The sequence below is a fragment of the Oryctolagus cuniculus genome, chromosome 3 (genome assembly GCF_964237555.1).
Source record: "Oryctolagus cuniculus chromosome 3, mOryCun1.1, whole genome shotgun sequence".
NCBI lineage: Eukaryota > Metazoa > Chordata > Mammalia > Lagomorpha > Leporidae > Oryctolagus > Oryctolagus cuniculus.
The window spans coordinates 52,957,681-52,981,684 of record NC_091434.1 but is presented as its reverse complement, the minus strand read 5'-3'; the positions used below and the strand labels follow the sequence as shown (position 1 = coordinate 52,981,684).

General features: G+C 35.1%; 1 protein-coding gene across 2 annotated transcripts in view; it reads right to left on the bottom strand.

The window, feature by feature from the left end:
• The window catches only part of CALCRL (calcitonin receptor like receptor), a 96,125-nt gene that overhangs the window by 32,453 nt on the left and 39,668 nt on the right, over nt 1-24,004 (bottom strand). For both annotated transcript variants that reach the window (XM_051849374.2, XM_051849375.2), the window contains 6 exons: nt 9,737-9,824; nt 9,463-9,552; nt 7,936-8,027; nt 5,709-5,841; nt 1,695-1,805; nt 1,490-1,602 (listed from right to left, as the gene is read on the bottom strand). In XM_051849374.2, the coding sequence (XP_051705334.2) occupies nt 1,490-1,602; nt 1,695-1,805; nt 5,709-5,841; nt 7,936-7,989 (411 nt within the window). In that variant the 5' untranslated portion in view covers nt 7,990-8,027; nt 9,463-9,552; nt 9,737-9,824. The remainder of the gene's footprint in view (nt 1-1,489; nt 1,603-1,694; nt 1,806-5,708; nt 5,842-7,935; nt 8,028-9,462; nt 9,553-9,736; nt 9,825-24,004) is intronic.

The window sequence follows — 24,004 nt, the reverse complement described above, 5'->3', positions numbered from 1 at the left end:
AGCCACATATAAAATCTATGAAGTCATACTTTTTCTGATTTTTTGTTTGTACAATATAAGAAACCAAAATATTTTGTTTTGTGCACCTTAAATCGAATGCTCCTCATGATTTGTTTTAGTCAGACTTAACAGCAAATTAAAGCTTTCTTTCTCTAAGGCATCTCTGTGTTTCCTTTGACAAATTTGAGGCTCAAATCCCAATATGATAATTTATGAGATTCATTCGTGTACACAATTGTATTCTTTCTCCTCATTTTGACTTTTCTATTTCACTTTTGTCTGTATTCTGTTTCACTGTAGCCTTTCAATCTGGTGGTTTTTTAAAAATTTTCTTTCAAATCTTTCTCTGAATAATCAGGGAATTTATGATTTATAAATATAATAAGAGCTGACAGTTATCAAGCGCTTACTATATGCCAATCTCCTAAGTACTTTCTTTGTATGAAGTGAAACCTTATGAAAACCGTAAATCTATCGTTATTAACATTTTATACCTGCGGGAACTGATGCAGAGAGAAGTGAAAAGCTTTCCCTGATGTCACACACCTGATTTGGAGCAGAAGCAAGAAGTTGGATATCATCGTCACACACCAACTCCATATACACACATGTGCAAATATATGCAGGCATGTTTATAATCAAGGCTTTCTTATTGTTATAAACTATGATTAAACTTGCCTTTAGTGTATGATATTAAAAGTGAGAACGTGGAATGGGCATTGGCCTAGCGGTTGAATGGCTGTTTAAGATGTCCTTATCCCACACTGGAGAGCCGAAGTTTGGTATCTGGCTTTGGCTCCTGACTACAACTTCCTGCCAGTGGACACCCTGGGAGGCTGTGGTGATGGGTTAAATATTTGAGCTCCTGCCACCCATGTTGTGAGACCTGAATGGAGTTCCCAGCTCCTGGCTTTGGCCCAGCCAAGATCAGTCCTGGCTGTAACAGATATTTGGGAATTAACTGGTAAATTGGAGTGCTTTCTCTCACTCTTGCTCTCTTTCTTTCTCTGTGTGTTTGCGTGTATCTGAGTCTCAAATTAAATAAATATCAAAAATAACTTTAACGTGGAAACTTGAGTGAAAGTAATCTAACAGTAGTCTTTTGCTGCAGTCAAGATGGGGCTGTTCAAACCCTGCTGAGTTTATCCTGTTTACTTAAGCACAATTGCTGAGGTTATTGTAGAAATTCCACCACAAATAACAAGTTTCCCCTTTCTTACACTTTTAAGGTATGTTTTCCTTGGAAAATCTGAAACACCAATACCAAGACTTTGATTTGTAAATAGGCTGTTACCTAACAGGATTGCTTCATCAGTGTAATGACAGAATCAAGAATTTTTTCCACATGTAGTTTTTCTTCATGGCTCTTCTCAAATTATATTATGAAAAGATTTTATAATGAAATGGCACACAGAGTTTTCTGCAATAGCGTATTGAGAAACTGCTTAAATCATGTATATTACATCTAAATTCATGATCATAAAAGTACCTTCACTTTCTCATGTGTGTTCACATTACACCGGGTATAATTGGTCCATGTTCTGTTGCTTGCTGGATGTCTAAACCAGTTTCCATCTTGGTCACAGATCTTTGTAACTTTCTCTTTAAGATTAAAGAGGAAATCAATCACTTAATTAGCCTAGGATGTATTAAACAGATGTCAATTGGATTAGTGCAGAAATTTCTGCTTTTACCTGAAGGGTCAAAGTCCTGAAAGTAATCAGGGCAGTGCTGCATTGACTCTGTTCCTGCGGCAACATCATTCCAGCACAGCCACCCATCCCAGGTGCGGTTGCAGTAGACACCTGCAAATGGAGTGAACACTAGGGATAAGGAAATTCTCTCTGGTCAGGCTGGCAGGTGGGATGTCTTAAGGGTGGTTCCACACTGACATGAAATAAAGCCTGTCTACTGAAAATGAAGATGTCATATAAAATCCATTGTAATTACATTGGTTTTGTAGCAAGTAATTATTAGAATAACTAATTTCTGAATCAAATTTAAGAATAGCTAAATGGGCTGGCACCGCGGCTCACTAGGATAATCCTCCACCTGCGGCTGGCACCCCGGGTTCTAGTCCCGATTGGGGCGCCGGATTCTGTCCCGGTTGTTCCTCTTCCAGTCCAGCTCTCTGCTGTGGCCTGGGAGTGCAGTGGAGGATGGCCCAAGTGCTTGGGCCTTGCATCCACATGGGAGACCAGGAGGAAGCACCTGGCTCCTGGCTTCAGATAAGTGCAGTGCACCGGCCATAGCAGCCATTTGGGTGGTGAACCAACGGAAGGAAGACCTTTCTCTCTGTCTCACTCTCGCTGTCTAACTCTGCCTGTCAAAAATAAAAAAATTTTAAAAATTAAAAAAGAATAGCTAAATGTATAAAAAAAATCTAGATCTGGGGCCAGCGCCATGGCACAGTGGATTAATCCTCTGCCTGCGGTGCCAGCATCCTGCATGGGCGCCGGTTCTAGTCCCGGCTGCTTCTCTTCTGGTCCAGCTCTCTGCTATGGCCTGGAAAAGCAGTAGAAGATGGCCCAAGTCCTTGGGCCTCTGCACCCACATGGGAGACCTGGAGGAAGCTCCTGGTTCAGGGAGAGAACCAGCAGACAGAAGACTTTTCTCTCTGTCTCTCCCCTTCACTGTGACTCTACCTCTCAAATGAATAAATAAAATCTTTGTAAAAAAAAAAATCTAGATCTAATTCAAATGTTCTAATGTGGTTATTAGCTCAGTAAGTCTAGTGGTGTTTACTAGTCCTTAACCACAAGATAGTGATTAAATAGTGCCTTCACACTTGAAATTCAAAATATATGGGATTCGGAAATGTTTATTTTAAAAACCTGATTTTTAGGACAAAGTGTGTTTCTCAACAAACACACTGTATTTCCTATCATTTAACCCTGGAAGATATTTATTTAGGCTCTTCCACCAAATTCTAGTCTTCCTTCCCTTTCTTTTCAAAATCTCACATTTTTTACATTTTTTTCCAAGGAGAAGAGAAAGAACCTGTTAGATTACAACATGTAAAAATTTTAAAGGCATAGAGAAATTAACTGGTCAATGTTCCAGTGTTATTGCAGGCTATAATCATAGAAAGTAATTTTCTAACTTGTCAAGTATAGATAGAACCATGAAAGCAGCATGAAATGTTTATTTTTCTTAACAGACTTGCACAGCAATCTTGAAATTATCTAGTTCTCATGAATTTAGAAAAGTTCTGATAGTCTGAAAGTCTAAATAATTCTAATGTTATAAAAACTAGAGAAATACCTCACATAATCTGTTTTCTCTCTTGTGATTTCCAGTTATTTAAATTCTTTGCATCCATATGTTACTAGTTTAAGTACAGTTTTCAGAGAAAGTCTTCTTGGTATAGTTTCAGAAATCTTCTCAAACATATACATTTTATATAGCCCCCAAAGGGTTATCTAACTACAACACAAGCAACATGATGGAGTGAAAGGCCTAGCGGTTTTCAAATTGTGATTTAGGGCATTTCAGTGAGGTTTGAATGGTTATTCCATTAATACAGTTTTTGTAGTCAGATGGATTTTGGAAATATGAATTTAGAATAAAGACAATTCTTTACTGCAAGATTTTTAAGACCACTTGAATTAATTTCATTATCCCATACTTACCTCACTACAGAATTATATAAACTCTTATAAAAGTATCCCTGTTGTTCAACAATTATATTTAAAAGCTACTTTTACATATATTTAGATGATTTGGATGGGGTTACTTCAGTAGTTCTAAAAAAATATCAAGATGTTAATGATAAAGTGAGAAGCTGGGTCAATTAACAAATATATATATATATATATATATATATATAGTTTAATTACTAATTCAACCCCTATTGACCAAAATGGAATAAATTGTCATTTTCTGGCATATTTTAAAACATTTTACCTGGATAATATAAAAATATTTTGTCAGATAACATATAAATATGTCTCCAAGAGATTATATTTCCTTATTTCATTAGATTAAGAGTTTAAAAGTTGTCCAATGTGGAAAAGAACATGCTTTTCATCCCCTTTTTCACAATTAAGTTCATTTTGTCAATTACATATATGAAGGTAATTCAGATAGTTTGTGGAAAAATGGAATTTAAAAATAAGTAATCTTGGTGCAAAAGAGTTTTAGAAAAAGAGGCATTTCGCCTAGTGGTTAAAATACTAGTTAGGATGCTCATTACCCATTATTCAACCATAAAAAAGAATGAAATCCTTTCATTTCTGACAAAATGGAGATATTATATTAACTGAAACAAATTAGACACAGAACCCTATAATCTCTCTTGTATATTAAAACTAAAACAGTTGATCTCATAGAAGTATAGAGTAGAATGGTAGTTACCAGGGACCAGGCAATAGGAACAAAATGGAGGACTTGGAAAGATGTTGGTCAAAGGATACAAAATTTCATTTATACAGGAGGAATAAATTCAAGAGATCTATTATACAATGTGTTGATTATGATTATCATAAGTTAGGATTAAGTATCAAAGGGATCACATAAATAAGATCAGTGTCTGCTAAGAATAATTGATAGAATTAAAAAGGAGAGAACAATCCAACATGGGAAGCGGGATACATAGCAGAATCATAGAATGGCAAATGACCTAAACAGCACTCTGGCCTCAGAATCAGCCCTTAAGGCATTCATATCTGGCTAAAAATCCCATGAGAGTATCTCAGGCATGGAAAGCCAAGACACTGTGGCAAAAAATGACCTAAATGAAAGATCTCTGTGAGTGAGATCTTGGTGGAAAGAAGGGGCCAGCAAAGAAGGAGGTAAATTTTCTCTGAAGGGAGGAGAGAACTTCCACTTTGATTATGGCCTTGTCTAAATAAGTTCAGAGTTTTTGAACTCAAGAGGCTTCCATAGCCTTGGCAGCTCGTGAAAAGTTCCTTGGGTGATTACTGACATCATAAATAAGAGTGTCAATTGTTAAATCAACAACAGGAATCACTGTGCACTTGCTCTTCATGTAGTACCTCTGTCCTTCATGTGTTGTGCTATGCTAATTAACGGTAAAACTAGTATTCAAAACAGTACTTTATACTTTGTGTGTCTGTGTGGGTGCAAACTGTTGAAATATTTACTCAGTATAGAGTTGATCTTCTATATATAAAGATAATTAAAATGAATCTTAATGAAGAATGGAATGGGAGAGTGAGTAGGAAATAGGATAGTTTGGGGATGGGAGGGTGGTTATGGGGGGAGGAAGTGCTATAATCCAAAAGTTGTACTTTTGAAATTTGTATTTATTAAATAAAAGTTTTCTATTAAAATATTTAATCATCTATTTCTTGAAAATGCTCAGAGTAGATTTTAAATGTTCCAACCACAAAGTGATAACGGTGGGAAGTGATACATATATTAATTAGCTATTAGTCATCTCTCTGTCTCTCTCTGTCTATATATATATATATAAACATCATATTAAAGGAGCAATATAAATATAAAATATATAATATATAATATATAATTATATAAATATGAATATATGAATATTTATTAAAGGAGCAATATATATATAAGGTATTTATCATAAAATGCTCCTCATAAACAAATAGTTAAAACCGCATATATAACAGAAAACTAGGAACTATTTTTTTAAATGGACCTAAGGAACTCGTAATAACATAATAAAATAACCTTTTAAAAAATATCAGGTGCAATTATAATTCCATAGTCATGGTTACCTTCTGGTTGTTGAATGGGATCTTGCATAATTTTTTGGTAACATTCATATTGAGCCGTCATTATTTTATTTCTAGTAACCCCCAGCTGAATTAAGTCATCAGGGCTTTCTTCTAATTCTGCAGTGACAAGAATCTAAAGGATTAAAAAACAAACAACAATAGCAACTTCAGATTTTTTAAAATGTCTTTGTCGGAGGCAGTCTGTCACACTGGTAAGCAACAACTGTGGTGAAATGCTTGTTGATAGCGTCTCTTGGGAGAAAAATCTCTGATTGGGCGTTGTTGATAGTTTCCAGGTTATAAATATCTCCACTGTGTCCAATTTCAAACAACCAACCAGACATCAGCAAAGATGGAGTTGAGAAGCTTGATTGAGGGTATTCCTAAACATACACTCTAAATACACACTGAACTACAGTCTCATTTTTCACCTGCTCTGTGAATGCAGGCAAGATTCTTACCAGCCGCACCCTGATACGAACCTTTGCTTTCTTGTTTAAAACGGTATGTAATAGCAAAAAGGTAATAGAAAGGATGTAAATGGAACCTGGGAAAGATTCAAAATTTGTTGCTATTTTTAGGATATTTAGAGAGTCAATATAATGACAAATCCACTAATGAGGTTGGCAAATACAGAATTTTTATTGTATGCACACCAGTAAAGGTTTGGACAACTTATGAATTTATAAGTTCTTCACAATATGAAGTCTATATAAACCAGTCTTCAACCCATTTCTCAATTTTTGTGTTATTTCTGTTAGCTGTCTTCCTGTAAGGGTTATCTTTCTACTCTTCTTTTGTCCCCGCATTCTTGATTTTCTGCTTTATAGAAGGCAGTTGAACCTAGTGAAGTCAACATAATAATATTTCCTAACTCAGGGACACCACTCAAGTTGCACCATCACTTGGTCACCATGTAAAACAAACTCTTTCATCCTTTGCTTGCCATAAATAGAGTTCTGCAGCACAAGTGATGAATGAAAAATTCGAACCTCTAGGAAATGAACTTTTAAGTAAGTTAACTCCCACTCTTCTCAGGAAGTTTGAAGAATTGCATGAATCACTTTTATTCCTACTTGAAATACCCAGACTTACATACTGTTTGTGAAAGAATTCAAAAGCAAAGGTCACAATTCCTTAATAGGCAATAATGAGACTGGTAATCTGTACGTAGAGGCCCTGCAGGAAACCAGTGTTGACCTGGGCGGCTCCCTGGTCTGCTCAATGGAGGGTGTGAGCTGAAGAAAGGCAGTCTCCTCATTTTATAAGACAGCATCTAAAAAAGTGTAGCATTTGAACCACTCCTAGACTTGAGAGTGTTTTCAAATACAAATGCTGACAGAAATGTAGTCATTTTTCTCGTCTAAATTTTCTGTATTTTTTCCCTGAATTTATTTGTTTGAATCTTTGTGGCATTTACTTAGAAACACCACAGGATAATTGTTTGCTGGCACAGATTTGATCAGATTATGTCTTTCAGTGTCTATACATGACATGAGATAAACACACAGTTACTGTTTCAATTTGAGAGAGGAAATATATGAATAAAACATTTATATAAATAAAAATGAAATTAAATGTATGAGGCATATTAACCCTCCAGCAGAGCAATTGATTTTTAGTCATCTTTTATCTCCTTTCCGCCTCCAGCCCTACATCCCCAGTACATACACGCAGAGGCACATGAATCCAGGCATACATATGTGTGCACAAGCGCTCACACACACACACAGGCCTCCAATTTATCATCCATGCCTACTTATTTAAAAGAATAGATGAGAAAATTAGTTTAAAACACAGGGCATTGTTATGAATTGTCTCTGGAACAATTGATATCAATCAGCTGCCAAGATGTGAGTCAATTAGAATCAACAAGTCAGGCTGAAGACATTCAGCTACTATATATGACTGTACTATGGAGCCATTCCTTTTGTTGTTGTTGTTTTGAACTCTGATAATTATTTTCTCTAGTGTCTTGCACATTTGTATCCATTGATCTTCCTTATTCTGGCTCCACACTACTACTCCATCATACTATGCCTGAATTAAAAGCACACATTGAAAGGAAAGAAATTATTATGTTGATTTGATAGAAAATATAACTAATTTACATATCTAATAAATACTTTATTTTGTTATTGTTAATAATTATTAATTATAAGTATATTGGAAGTGAAAACAGAAGCAATCATATGTAAGGAGATAAATCATAAGAAATTATTCTTACCATTAAAAAAGGCAAGAGAAACAGAAAATGCAGTATATTCTTTTTCTCCATCATTAAAGCCAAAATGAAATATGGATCTGGTATAAATCAAGCTGCAAAAGAAAATGAAAGAAGTAAAATTCATCAATATTTTAAAAATAAATACAAATGGTTCTCAACAGAAATTTTTTTAAACTCTAATTTTTTTAACTTTTATTTAATGAATATAAATTTCCAAAGTACAGCTTATGGATTACAATGGCTTCCCCCCCATAACGTCCCTCCCACCTGCAACCCTCCCCTTTCCCACTCCCTCCCCCCTTCCATTCACATCAAGATTCATTTTCGATTCTCTTTATATACAGAAGATCAGTTTAGCATATATTAAGTAAAGATTTCAACAATTTGCTCTCACACAGAAACATAAAGTGAAAAATACTGTTTGAGTACTAGTTATAGCATTAAATCTCAATGTACAGCACACTAAGGACAGAGATCCTACATGAGGAGTAAGTGCACAGTGACTCCTGTTGTTGACTTAACAAATTGACACTCTTGTTTATGGCATCAGTAATCACCCTAGGCTCTTGTCATGAGCTGCCAAGGCTATATTTTAAGGATTTAATTAAATGTATTATGTGTTAAAATGTTTATGAAGATAATGGTTTAAAGTACTAAACAACTTAATAAACATTCAAATTTAATATAGCTAAACTTAAAAGCAAGAAAGTTTCTTACATATGTACTTGTAAGTAATTAGAAAAAAAGTATTTTCTTTGCCTTTGCCAAAATTGAGATATAATGATAGACGTTTTAAAGAGCTTAATGTGGACATAGTCACATAAATTTGATATCATATTTGTTATACAGATTATTTTATGTGTTAATCTCATTTGTAAATTCTGATTTTTCAGTAATTTAAGGAAGAAATGGTTCTTAGAAAATTTCTTGAAAATCATCTACACATCATAAAAATGTTCTTATAATTAAATATAAATTATTAATCATTAAATATAGTTGATGCTTTTGAACTTAGGAAATTAAAGACTCCTTAAATTATCTACATTACTGAAATGAGGTTACTGATAGAATCCTGAGTTAATAAAAATAGCTTTTAAATTCACTGTCTTCTTAATTCTAAGAGACAAGTATTGCTGGATTGTGTTCATAATATTTACTCCCTACAAAGACCAGCAACAATCTACTCTTATATGCAATTTTTTAAAATTAATTTTTATTATACACTATTTTTAATCAGATATGAATTGCCATAGTATAGCCATAGAATAGAAGATTAATTTAACTAAGTAAAATTTTTTTTCAAAAGTAGGCAAGAAAATTCCAAGCTATAGCTAATTGCTATAGAACTATGAGTGTAGATTTAATAATGTTAGAAAATAACCATGATTTTATTATGGGGCTAACATCAGTATAAGAATTAACATGTTTTCCACATGGTCACATATTTTATTATTCCCATTGTCACATGCATTATCACTATTAATTAGCAAATAGAATCTATATTATTCACCCTCACCAATGACTCACCTGGAAGCAGCTGTTCTATTTAATTGTAGTAGTGATCCTAATATCGTTTTCTCTTCAATCCTCTATTCTGGCTTTTTATTATTAGATGATCTTAAGGAAATATAACCAAAAAGCAGGAAATGTATTAATCTTATGTATTCATATTAATATGAAAACATAGTATTGAAATAGATAGGAAACAATGAATCAGATTTCAGCAATTTAGTAATTAATCAGTTGTATTTTAGTTTTTATTACATTTTACTATGAGAAAATCTAATTTCCCAATACTTACATGCACAGTTGTCTCCAGACTCAAATCACATTTTCTTGGATCATATTCAACACAGTCTTGAAGAGTTTCTTAAATCCAAGGTCATGACCTGAAATATTGATTGATGTTATAATAATTTAACATAGTTAATGAACCAAAATTATTTCCATGATAAATTAAAAATTTCAAATAATGCTGTTAAAATTATATATTTATTGAGCTTCTTCAATTTTTAAAAATTTCATTTGCTTTTAATATTTTGAATTGCTACATATTAGCATTTAATGTTTTAATATGAACTTTATAGCTATTTAAGGAGAACACAGTTGGTCTATATGTAAATATTTTCTATGTTTAAATTTTAAAGAATGATTTATGTTATTTCCACATAAAAATTGTTAAATTTTAATTTTCCTTTTTTTTCATGAATTCCTAAAATGTTTCCTCAGGCTTTGTAACTTAGGCAAATATACTATATTTATTATATCTGTATGTGTATAATTATACAATCATTCGGGATTACACTAGCTTTAGAAATTAAATTTTGTTTTCCAGTTTCTCAGTGGAGCTTTAATCACTATCCAGTGTCATAGAAAGACAAAAGAAAGGAGATCTTTTGTTTTTATTTTGTTTGTGCTTTCATTGAAGAGTGTTGAAAACAGCTACAGACACAGTAAAATCCCTAAAACTTCGCTTGCCATATCAATGATAGCATTAGGACTTTTGGTTAAAAAATAAAAGTTAAAGCAATTTAAACTTATTCATTATATTGCAACCTTGGATTAATGTTTTCACCTGGAACTAGGGACTGATATTGGACACCTTCCAGATGTGTTCTGATCATTAAATGGTTTCTACTGTGTTATAGACCCTGGAGAGTTACTGATATAGTCTATTAGTAGCCAAGATTATTTGTCATAAATGTACAGATGAAATACTAATCTATTTATGTTTGTTAGGTTAACATAATTTTTATACATTCTGTATACAAATCACTTAAACTTTTCTGCATAGATTTTTTTATTTTAATTTGATAATTTAAAAAGTATTATATTATTTATTCCTTTTGTAAAACTACATCATTTAATCCATCCTTAAAAATATAAAGGTATTTTTGTGTTTACTAGATTAAATAAAATTGCTTTTGTTGAACACTATTCATTGCTTAGAATAGTATGACACAAAATGAATGTTCAGAGTGCTATTTAGGACATCTGCCATTCTATGAGTCTGCTGAGTATCTCACTTCCCATGTTGGATCACTCTCCCCTTTATTTATTCCATCGGTTAGTGTTAGCAGGTACTAGACTTGTTTATGTGCTCCCTTTGACTCTTAGTCCTTTCATTATGATCAATTGTGAACTGAAATTGATCACTTGGAATAGTGAGATGGCATTGGTACATGCCACCTTGATGGGATTGAATTGGAATCCCCTGGTATGTTTTTAACTCTACCATTTGGGGCAAGTCAGCTTGAGCATGTCCCAAATTATACATCTCTTCCCTCTCTTATTCCCACTCTTATGTTTAACAGGGATCACATTTCAGTTAATTTTTAACACTTAAGAATAACTGTGTATTAATTACAGAATTAAACCAGTCATATTAAGTAGAACAGACAAAAAAAACTACTAAGAGGGATAATGTATTAAGTTGTTCATTAACAGTCAGGGCTATGCTGGAGCATAGGGAGACTACTGATGCCATAGACAGGAGTGTCAATTGGTAAAGTCAACAACAGGAGTCACTGTGCACTTACTCCTCATGTAGGATCTCTGTCCTTAATGTGCTGTGCATTGAGATTTAATGCTATAACAAGTACTCAAACAATATATTTCACTTTGTGTTTCTATGGGGGTGCAAACTGTTGAAATCTTTACTTAATGTATACTAAACTGATCCTCTGTAAAAAAAAAAAAAAAAAAAAAAAAAAAGAAATTATCAACTCCCAACTTGACTCTCACTGGGATTAAACATGACAATAGGTCTGATCTGATTTCATCATCATTTAAAAAAAATCATCTATTATTTTTCACTTTATGTTTCTGTGTGGGAGCAAACTGTTGAAATCCTTACTTAATGTATACTAAGCTGATCTTCTGTATATTAAGATAATCGAAAATGAATCTTGATGTGAATGGAAGGGGAGAGGGAGTGGGAAAGGGGAGGGTAGTGGGTGGGAGGGACGGTATGTGGGGGAAGCCATTGTAATCCATAAATCATACTTTGGAAATTTATATTCATTAAATAAAAGTTAAAAAAAAATGAATGTTCATGAATTTTTTCTGAAGAAATTAGAGGTTAAAAAAATAAAATAATATTGATCAAAATGGGTTCAAGTTTTGTTATTTTTCTAATGCCTAATTTATTTATTTCTGGCTACTCTTTATAAATATATACCTATTTTTAAAAATTACTAGTTTTTCTTTTAATAGGAATAGAGCCAGATGGTATCAAATTATGTAGCAGGCTTGGCATTTTGTTCTAAGTAGATAGACGCCAGTGTAGCAAGTCTCACATTTCTATCCTATCACACTTTTCTATTTAGACTTTAAAGGGTAATCTATATTAGAAAATTTACAAAATTTTTAAACTACTTTAATATAGCAAGATATTTTTCTTTTCTTTTTTTTTATATATTTTTTGCCAGGCAGAGTTGCATAGTGAGAGAGAGAGAGAGAGAGAGAGAGAGAAGGAGAGAGAGAAAAAGGTCTTCCTTCCGTTGGTTCACTCTCCTAATGGCCGCCACAGCCAGCACTGCGCTGATCTGAAGCCAGAAGCCAGGTGCTTCCTCCTGGTCTCCCACTAGGTGCAGGGCCCAAGCACTTGGGCCATCCTCCACTGCCTTCCCGGGCCACAGCAGAGAGCTAGACTGGAAGAGGAGCAACTGGGACAGAATCCGGCGCCCCAACCAGGACTAGAACCTGGGGTGCCAGCCGCAGGTGGAGGATTAGCCAAGTGAGCCACGGTGCCGGCCAAGATATTTTTCAGTTATATTTAATATTTGGTTATATTTTGTTACAATTATTTGTTATTTTCCGTTAGATGGAAAAACTTACAACCACTTTCACTTATCTGGGATGGTCAGGACACTGAGTAAACTAACAATATTTTATTTAACTAAATTTCAAAGAACAATGAAGAAAAAAGGTATTTTGAATTAAACTAAAGTTTAATCTTCCTCAAAATACCTTTATTTAATTATTTATTGGAATATTGTTATTATTAGTTGAGTATCCATTTCTTTTGCTGAAACAGTTTCTCAAAGTCAGAAATTATATCTGATTTATATTTACAGCCTTTGTCATTGGCAGTTAATAAACCTTTACTCTATAATGAATAATGAAAACATGGACCAATACAATTCCTAAAGTCACAAATAAGAACACTGGTCATGACCTTTAATTGTCATTTTTTACTTAGGAGGGCCTTAGATTGCATTTGAATCTTTACTGAAATGAAAATTGATGGAAAAAAGTTCTTATATCGACACTTCTACTTTCTTTACAATTCTGAAAACTCTTCAGTTTTCAAGGCTGTTGTTTTTTGGATGTTGAATAAGCAGTCGTTTTCTGTACTGAATTTGAATGCATAAAGGTTAACCCAAATTTAAAAGATTGGTAGTTCATATTTAAAACATTGATAGTTCTGTATAAAAGTATATGTATTTAAACATGTAAATAAATAGTATTCTATTTGGAATTCAGATAGACTTCACAGAACAGTGCTTTGAGGCTTTACATATGAGTCAGGATTAAATTACCTTTCATATGTACAGAAGCTCAAAAATTGAAGGGGAAAGTGCTTCAAAAAACAAGTTGGCATTTTCTCCAGTCCAACATATCTAAAAAGCATTTCACCAAACTCTAATATTGTTTTTGTCGCTTATCTAATAGGCTTTAAAATCAGAATTCAAAAGCTATCTTAGTGAAATATCTATTAATGGTAACTAAATCATCCTGGCAGTAGCAATTACGGAGGACTTTATTCAATTCACAAGATATTTATCAATGGAAATAATGTCACCTTTGTAGCTCAACTGTATGTTAAGAAATATAGTAGTTCTCATCCAGTTTGGGAGAAAGAATAAATAAATAATAAAAGAAGGTCAAATTCACTATGTCTGCCAGTGAACTTTTCAAGATGCTAATGTTTGTCTAAAAGACTACGGCAGTCGGCGCCGCGGCTCACCAGGCTAATCCTCCGCCTTGCGGCGCCAGCACACCGGTTCTAGTCCCCGTCGGGGCGCCGGATTCTGTCCCGGTTGCCCCTCTTCCAGGCCAGCTCTCTGCTGTGGCCAGGGAGTGCAGTGGAGGATGGCCCAAGTGCTTGGGCCCTGAACCCCATGGGAGACCAGGATAAGCACCTGGCTCCTGGCTCCTGCCATCGGATCAGCGCGGTGTACCTGCCACAGCGCTCCGGCCGTGGCGGCCATTGGAGGGTGAACTAACGGCAAAAGGAAGATCTTTCTCTCTGTCTCTCTCTCTCACTGTCCACTCTGCCTGTCAAAAAAAAAAAAAAAAAAAAAAAAAAAAGACTACGGCAGATTTGAGAAATTTATACTCTTAGTAATTTGTAATCACAGTGGTAAAGGTAGTAATTATTGACATTTTCTCCTTAAAGCTGCCAACGTCAAGGATCTGATGCATACTATTTTACCTAAATTGAAGTGGAAGATTTGCTTCTGCTATTAAAAAATAGGATAATTTTATTTACAAATAAAAGGAAATATGTGCTCATTTCTAGATATTCTTTCTGCTTCTTGCCCAAGAAGTCTTCATGTTAATTTAATCATTTAAAATAAAAAATGATTACACCATAGAAAGAATATTTAGAAATAATGTCATAAAATCTCAAATAAATTTTGAAATATAACCACCAATTAACTCAAGACTTTAGATAATTTACCATTCTAGTTTTATTTCTTGAAAGTGTTATAGGTACACCCCTCTATGTCAAATATTCCATGGATTTACATTTCTATTTTTTATTATTTATTTTTCTATTTTTTATTTATTTTATTTATTTGAAAGTCAGAATTACAGAGAAGAAGAGACAGAGAGACAGAGAGAGAGGTCTTCCATCCACTGGTTCACTCCCCAAGTAGCTGCAATAGCCAGATCTGGGCCAGACTGAAGCCAGAAGACAGGAGCTTCATCTGAGTTTCCCATGTAGGTGCAGGGGCAAAAGCACTTGGGCCATGTTCCATTACTAAAACAGGCACATTAGCAGAGAGCTGGATGTAAAATGGAGCAGCCAAGACTTGAACCGGCATACATATGGGGAGACCCGCACTGTAGAAGCAGATGGCAGCTTAACCGGCTATCCACAGCACCAGCTCCCTGGATCTACATTTTAAAGTTCATAATTTTTTTTTAAGATTTTATTTATCTATTTGAGAGGCAGGGTTACAGAGAGAGGTAGAGACAGAGAGAAAGGTGTTCCATCCACTGGTTCATTCCCCAAATGGCTGCAACGGCCACAGCTGGGCCAATCCCAAGCCAGGAGGCAGGGCTTCTTCTGGGTCTCCCATGCTGGTGCAGGGGCCCATGCACGTGGGCCATCTTCTCCTGCTTTCACAGGCCATTAGCAGAGAGCCGGATGAGAAGAGGAGCAGCCTGGACATGAACCAGTACCCATATGGGATGCTGGCACTGCAGGTGGAGACAGCCCACTATTTCACAGTGCCAGCAAAGAAGTTCATAAATTTTAAGAGGCACAATATTCTTGGCTTACCATAATATAAAAGGATATTTTTATTCTACATAAAATTTATAAACCAGTGTGACTAAATCAATACTAACAGAACACAAAAATATGTATACCAGTGCCCTGCAAACCTGCTTCTGATTTTCTCAAACATTATTATTCATTTCTATATTTTCTTGAATTTATTATTCTTTATATTCTTATTTTTTAGGTGAGTCACCTAACCCTAATATTAAAAGTATGTTCACTCCAAGATTAAGGAAGAAAGCCTTTAAACTTCTACTCCACTTCCAAAACATCTTGGATTTTGCAAGACCTACACTATATTCTCTTTTTCCATTTATTTACTTAGTCACTACAAACTTGGCTAACAGAATTATTTCCCACACATATCTAATTTTCCCTGAGTATCATAAATGGAGCAAAACTGAGCTGTCAGCTATTTAATGCATGTCTTCCCATTTTATGTAATATTAAACCATATTTCTCCCAAATCAAAAGAAAGAAAAAAGGTCAGTGTTTTTGTGCATCGAGTTAGGCTACCACCTACAAGTCCCAGCTACTCCACTTTTGATGCAGCTTTCGAACCAGATTCCTTGTAATGTGCCTGAGAAGGCAGCAAAAGATGGCCCAAATGCTTGGGCCCCTATACCCACATGGGAGACCGGGATGAGGCTCCTGGCTCCTGGCTTTGGCCTGGCCCAGTCTCAGCCCTTAATGGCCACTTGGGTATGAACTAGCAGATGGAAGATCCCTCTCTCTCCTCTCTCCATTCCCTACCCCATAACTCTGCCTTACAAATAAATAAACCATTAAACAACAAAAAATGAGTACTCTTCTTCATTTCTCAGCATTTTATACATGTATGTATGGCAAAAGGAAACTGTTGTCATTCTATACAACACCGAGTCGTTTGTGTCATTGACAAAACTGTCAGAATACAATAACCTGGTTACCTTTTATTTTCACTTCATTGCTTTTTTTTTTCTTTTTAGCAAAACCTAAGTATGTGTGCTAGAATTCTTGTTGCAAATTACAGTCTGTATTTCCAAAGGAGCCTTTGAGGAAAAAAAGCATGAGTAAGATTTTATTTTTTTTTTCATAGAGAGAGAGAGTGAGCAAGAGAGATCATCTGCTGGTTCACACCCTCAAATATCCACAACAGAAGGAGGTGGGTTAGACCAAAGCTGGGAGTTTGGAAATAAATCTAGGTCTTCCATGTGGTTGGCAGGGACCCAGCTACTTGAACTATCACCTGCTGGAATTGGGAACAGAGCCGGGACTTGAAACCAAAAACCCCTTTATGGATTGCAGGCACCTTAAGCTCTTGACCAAGCCCTACTACAAGGTTTTAATTCCCCATTCCAATCAGGACTGGAATATTCCTCACAGCTTTGATACATGAAGCAAGAAGAAAACAAAAATATAAAGAGACTCCTCTTTCCTAAAGTTCTATTACTAGGAAATGCAAACTATATATCCTTATTGTGATGTTTGAGGCTTGCATTATGTTTTAGGCTATTGTGTGAATTGATACTGACTGAGGTATGTAGACTAATGTTCTTGGAGTGAACCTGTGGGTCATCTGCGTCATGAATACCACTAGAACCTGTGAAAAATGCCTCTAGGCCCCACCAAAGAAACTCTGAATCAGAATCTTTGGGAAAAAAACTTGAGAATCTGCATTTTTAGTAAGCACCCAAAGAAATTCTTTTCTTGGTAAATTTGAGGATGCACAACATCAATACGCCATACTCCCTAAGCCATACTAAGACTTGAAGATGTTAATTTCTACCTCTAGGTGTAGGCCAGACCATTTTTCAAAAGAAGTGTAAGTCAAGCAAAACATTCTCCAATGTTTCCAGGAGAAATCATTGTCTCAGAACCCCCACAGCAAGTTATTAAAATATGTATTTTAAACATAGCATGTAATCTTATAACTGTTTCTTTATGTGTCTGTGTGTACCATTAGATTATGAACGCAGTGTGAATAGGTCAGGCATCATCAAATCATCTCCCTGGCTGCTAACCCTAGCAGAAGGACTGCATAAAGCGGGAATGTGGAAAGCATTTTTGAGTAGATGAACAAATTAAATCTAGTTGAAGAAAGCCAGTATATTCTTTACCCTTCCAAGAGTGTTACAATTTTCTATCTCATTAAACAAACAAACAAAAAAATAGCCTTGATGCCATGCCAAGAAATTCTGATTCAGTTCTTGATTGGGGCTCAGGGATAAGTATTTTTTCTTTTTAAGTTTCCCAGATGATTCAAATACATAGCTAGAGCTGATAGCCAATGTTAGAGATAGGATAATTCTCATACTAATATTAGATGTTAATAATAGGGGAAGCTGGGTGTGGTTTATTAATTGTGACATGTATGTTATGCTAATAGAACATGTTAATAATAGGGGAAGCTGACTGTGGGATATATGGGAACTCTTAGTACTACTTCACAATTTTTGTTTTGTAAATTCAAAAACTATTCTGAAATGTTTATTTTTTTAATCCTGTGGTAGGCAAACCAATGTGCACATAAATATTTATATGCCCTATTGGCCAGAATCTATGATGAGAGATCTTAAAATAGGAAGATTACCCTAGATTATCTAGAGAAATCTGAATTAATCACATGAGCCCTTAAGAGTGAATTACCAGTCAGAAAGTTGTGGCAGAGGAAGAGGAAGTTGAAGAGATACGGAAACTCATGAGTAGAAGAGATATGGAAACATTGATCTACTGTTGCATGTAGGAGCCAACATGCAATTAGGGGAAAAATCTCAGAGCAGGCCCAACCGGATATCCAGCAAGGAAACAGGGACTTGAGTCCCACAACCTGAGTAAATCTGCAAGCATATTCTCCCCTAGAAACTCCAAGAGAGAATGCAGCTCTACCAGGGCTTTGATTTTGGCCTATAACCCTTTAAACGAAGGAAACCAGCCAAGTCCACAGAACTTCATATCTGTGAGATAGCAAATGCATGTTGTTTAAAACTAAAATTATGATAATTCTTATGGCTCAGATTAAAAAACAAAAAACTAATACAAATCCTCACCTAGTCAAAAGTCAGTTTCCTATCAAACCTAAATGGGAACTGTCTGCTCCCCAACTAGCTAGTTATTCCTTTTAACCTCAGAATATACTGATGATATACATATGTATATAGTGCTGTTCCTAAATTACCGTGTGAATTTGAAAAAGTCAGTCCAACTCTTTCTTGCTTGGTGTTCTCTACTAAAAATATTGAGTATCAAACTGGAGCTTAAATCTAGTTCCCTGTGGCGCAGCGAGTTAACACCTTGGCCAGAAGCGCCAACAGCCCAAATGGGCGCTGGTTCTAGTCCCAACTGCTCCTCTTCTGATCTAGCTCTCTGCTGTGGCCTGGGAGAGCAGTAGAAGATGGCCAAGTCCTTGGGCCCCTGCACCCGCATGGGAGACCCAGAAGAAGCTCCTGGCTCCTGGCTTCGGATTGGCGCAGTTCGGGCCGTTGCAGCCATCTGGGGAGTGAACCAGCGGATGGAAGACCTCTCTCTCTCTCTCTCTCTCTCTCTCTCTCTCCTCTCTGTGTAACTCTGACTTTCAAATAAATAAATAAATCTTTTAAAAAAATAAATAAACTCCTGATCTTAATATTGACTGTCTCTAAGCTGATTTTCTGACCTGGAAATGGATGTGCAAGTTGTGCCTATTTTAGGAGGTAGTATGATGTGACTTGTAAATCAGAAAATGCCTAGTAATGCCTAGCTTAATGTTGACTTTAATTTTTGTCACAACTTATCTTGTTAAATTAAGTAATAAATTATATAATAAATATAAATATCTTAGGGTGGGCATTGGCTTTCCTGCACCCTATCTCAGAGGACATGGACTTGAGTTCTGGCTCTGGCTGCTGGTTCCAGTCTAATGCAGATCTGGGCAAACGGTAGGAAATAGCTCAAGAAATTGGGTTCCTGTCACCCATCTGGGAGACCCGGATTGAATTTTTGGCTCATGGTTTTGGCCTTATCTAGTTTTCGCTGTTGCACACATTTGGAGAACAGAACAGTGGATGGGTGTTTTCTCTGCCATCCTGCCTCTCTGTCTGTTTGCCTCTCAACACAAACAAGCAAACAAAAATCCTTGCCTCATAGGAAACCTACTGTCGCTTTAATCTGTATTATCTGCATTGCTGTTAGTCATGACGATGATGTCTCAACTCAGTGAACTAGGCAAGTCCAATGCACAGATTTAAGTGACTTGGCCAAGAACATGGAGATGATCAGGGCTGACTCCAAACTCAGAACTCCAGATACTCACACTTCATTCAGGACCCTTTGCCCTATATTATACCGACTCAGAGAATGGAGTTATTTCCTTGATTAATTAAAGTTTTAAAAGTACAGTTCTATTTCTATTTTGTTTATTGAGTTATTTTGCCTAACCATACAGTTGTTCTCATTTCATTTCACTTGTGTTCATCAAACACACTTATTATACTTTTTCTTACACAATTTCTTCTGTTGGTAGTATTGTCATATTTGATATTTTTCTTTTAACTTACATTTGCAATAGGCTTGAAAACTCAGATTTGACATTTTGGTAAGATACAAAAATAAAACCATGTGTCTTGTCTCACTTTTGAGCACTTTAAGATACACTTTAAGTGACAAATACTTGCAGAAATTCCATTACTCATCCTGCCCTATTTAATGAGCATCTACTTCCACCTTGTTTTGCAGGGAGATAGAAGTAAAATATTAAATTGTTGCCCTCAAAAAAAAAAGTTATCCAGTTAAAGTGCAACAACCTGCTGAGCTGATTTTTAAAGTCTTAGTTCATTGTTTCATTTATTTGTTTATCTATTTATTTTGGAAAAGATTGATTAATTTATTTGAAAGAGAGGGAGACAGAGAGAGACAGAAAGAGAGGGAAACTTCCCTCTGCTGCTTCACTCCCCAGGTAGACCAAGCTGAAGCTAGGAGCCAGGGGCTTCATCCAAGTCTCCTGCATGGGTGGCAGGGGCCCAAGTACTCAGGCCATCTTCCACTGCTTTTCCCAGTCCTTTGTTAGGAGTTCCAAATTTTTATAAATGGAAAAATAAGCTTGTTATATAGGAACAGTTTTTGTTTAAAGCGACTTAATTCCAAAATAGCTTTGAAAGCATGTCCCACCTGGCTCAGGAAGACGTATCTCCAGTCTCCTCAATAGGAAGTAAGTCTCCTCAATAATAAATTAAGCGAGTTTGAATTTGAATTTAAGACAGTAAAAAGTGCACCATGTATCTAGATGGTTGTTTGTTCACTAAATGGAAATTCAGGGGAAAGGTGTCAGGAGTACAAATAAAACCACTTGTCCTGTTTCTACATCGTCATTCGCTGCTTCTGTGTGGGGCTGTTTTTTGCCTTTTAGGCAGTCTAGGTCTCCCTTCTGCATTGCAGAAAGTTCCAATTAGAAAAAGCAAACACACTTTTCCTTGCTACACGTCTGAGAACAGGAATCTGATAAGTTCATCTAGCCCAAGATAAACTTATTACCATCACAACTGAAATAGCTCTAATTTTCCTGGTTCTTGAAACCAACAATTTCTGAATTTCGGATACATTGAGTTTTTAATCTGATTTTCATTTAACAGGAAATTACTTAGCTAAAATTCTTACATTACAGGGTAATAAAAATTATAGGGTAATAAAAAAGAACATGTTAAAAAATTATTGGACTGTGCAAAACTCAACAGCAAAATCAGGGCTGGTACTGTGGCTTATCAGGTAAATCTGCCACCTGTGACACTGGAATCCCATGTGTGCATTTGCTCAAGTCCCCACTGCTCCACTTCTGATCCAGCTCCCTGCTAATTGCCTAGGAAAGCAGCAGAAGATGGCCAAAATGCTTGGGACCCTGCAACCATGGAGGGACCTAGATGAAGCTACTGGTTCTTGGCTTCAGCCTGACCTAGCCCCAGCCCTTGTGGCCATTTGGGCAGTGAACCAGCTGGAAGATCTCTCTGTCTCTCCCTCTCTGTAACTCTGGCTTTCAAATAAATGAATCGTCAAAAAAAGAAATATTACAATTAATTCTTCAAAATTCTATGGATGATTTAATACATAAATGTACATCTAAAAGACAGTTTTAAAAAGTAAATGAAAACTCTCACAAACAAATCCAGAAACCACACTATTTTGGAAGAGACAGCAAATTTAATTATAACCTTTTATGGCCCACTTCCTAAAAAAAATGTATTTTTTAAGTTTGTCTCATTGATTAATAACACAGTTTTCCTTCTTTCAAGCAAATATTAAAATAAAGTAGTATTTAATGGACATTTAATAATTTTCATAATGGAAGAATAATGTGATACTATTGTAAATAAAGGCAGTAGTTGTACTGATTACAAACATGAGTTAGACTTCCTAATTTTAAATCCAATTTACCTACACACTAGCAACTTAAACAACTTCTGTAAGAATAGTTTTCACATATGCAAAATGGTTCTTAAACCAGAAAATGTAAAATGAAACAACATAAATAAACTTATTAAAAGCAGGTAGATGTTAATTATTATTGCATTTTGTAAAAATTTTTAGAAGTATAAGTCAGCTTATAAATGTTTTGACTTATTTACCTGAATCTCAATAGCATTATAAATAGAAAAAAATAGATTTTTAACAGATGTGAGAATTCTGTATATTTTTGGGGTGCCATGTGGTATTTTGAAACAAGCATATATTGTTTACTTGTATACAATCAGGAGAAATATATCTATTTTCACAAACATTTAAAATTTCTTTATAGTGAAAACATCCAAAATCCTGTCATCTAGTAGCAAGTGCTGGCAAGGATGTGGAAAGAAGGAAACCACTGTGATTGTTGGTTGGAATGCAAATTAGTCCAGCCATTGTGGAAAACAACATGAAGTTTCCTCAAAAACCTAAATAGAACTACTATCCAGCAATCCCACCACAGGTATATATGCAGGGAAATGCAATGTCTTTCAAGAGACATTTGCAATTCCATGTTTATTGCGACACTATTCACAATAGCTGAAAATCTGAAAAACCCATCCACTGATGAGTGCAAAATAAAATAAGTAGAAAGTTAATACAGTAGTTCAAAGCAGTAGATATATGTATCTTGAGTTTTTTTTTATTTTATGCAGAAATGCTATGATTGTTTTTATTTTGTCAATAAAGTAGTTATGGAAATATCAAATATGCAAATCATTAGTATATTTGCAGACATGATGTTGATAACTGAGCTTTTTGTAATATTGAGTCTATATAAACTGTAGTTCTAGCAAATTTTTGAACACATTGTAATGAAATAGAATATAATCATAGAAGTAAATATGCTAATCCAATTAAACATCATATATAAAATCTCTGCAATCTGATTTCAATTTCAAATTGATCTAATAGCCTTTACTAACACTCTATGGGGGAAAATTGACTTTATGTTTATTTGCTTATCTAATGAACATTCCAGGTTGAATAGCTGAAAAACTATTAAAGAGAGATAATTTTGTGATTATGCTTGGAATTTCATTTTACGCTCTAAAGTACTTACTCACGGGAATAATTTTCCCTTTGTGGGCATAATTAGCCATTTTCCGGTGATTTTGGTCACTCTCTTTATTTGAAAGAGGCAAGTGGCCAAATCACAGCTCAATTAGTAAAAGATGGGAGGGAGCCTGAAAAAAATGCTTTTTACTTGATGGAACACTCTCCCTCCAGGAGATCTAATATGGAAAGAATTAATTGTTCAAACAGCACAGAAACAAAACACACCTTTTCATCTCTCTGGATTGAGTTTTATACCTATTTCCCTTTCATAAAGTCTAGAGTCAAACTCTATGTGAAAACATGTTTTCTTTCATCAACAGTAAAATCAACAATAACATAAAAATGAAAATAGAATTTTAATTTGAATGCTTAGTTGTCCACATTCAAAGATGCAGTATCAATGTTTTATGGAGCTCTCCAGTCTTTCTAGATAAAAACAAATTTGTACAGCACCTAATAGATTTCACCATGTAGGAACACAAGTATTCTGTTGATTCTGTCTAGCACATTTTATCTTCTGGTAGAATGAGCCTTTTTCCACAGAAAATTTATTCCCTCTGGTTCAAATGAGATGACAGTCTTGGTAACTGAGATAGGAACTGATTGAAATATGGTCAAGCTAGCACAATCCTCTGATTTAGGTTAGCTTAGTCATGGACATGTGATACAAGCAACACTCAGAATTCTCCCAAGGACATTTTTACCAGTGTTAAAAGGAAAACTTTCCTCTTTCTTCTGAGGTTGAACAGCAATTAGGGTATGACTATGGGGTTATCCTCAGGCATCCTTCATATCATATGAAGAAATCTTATTAAAAGATGGAGCCACATATATGCAAGATCTGAAGATTAGTAAAGAATCCTATGACTTTTTTTTTTTTGAAATTCTGCATCAAACCATGTATGAAATCAGCTTCAACTCTGGAATTCCTCATCAATTTAACTATTAAATTATACCTTTTTCTCTAAAATGGTTTGATTTGGAGATTTTTTTTTAATCAAAATATTTCTCAGTAGCACTTTGTGAAATGCTGTTGTAGAGGAA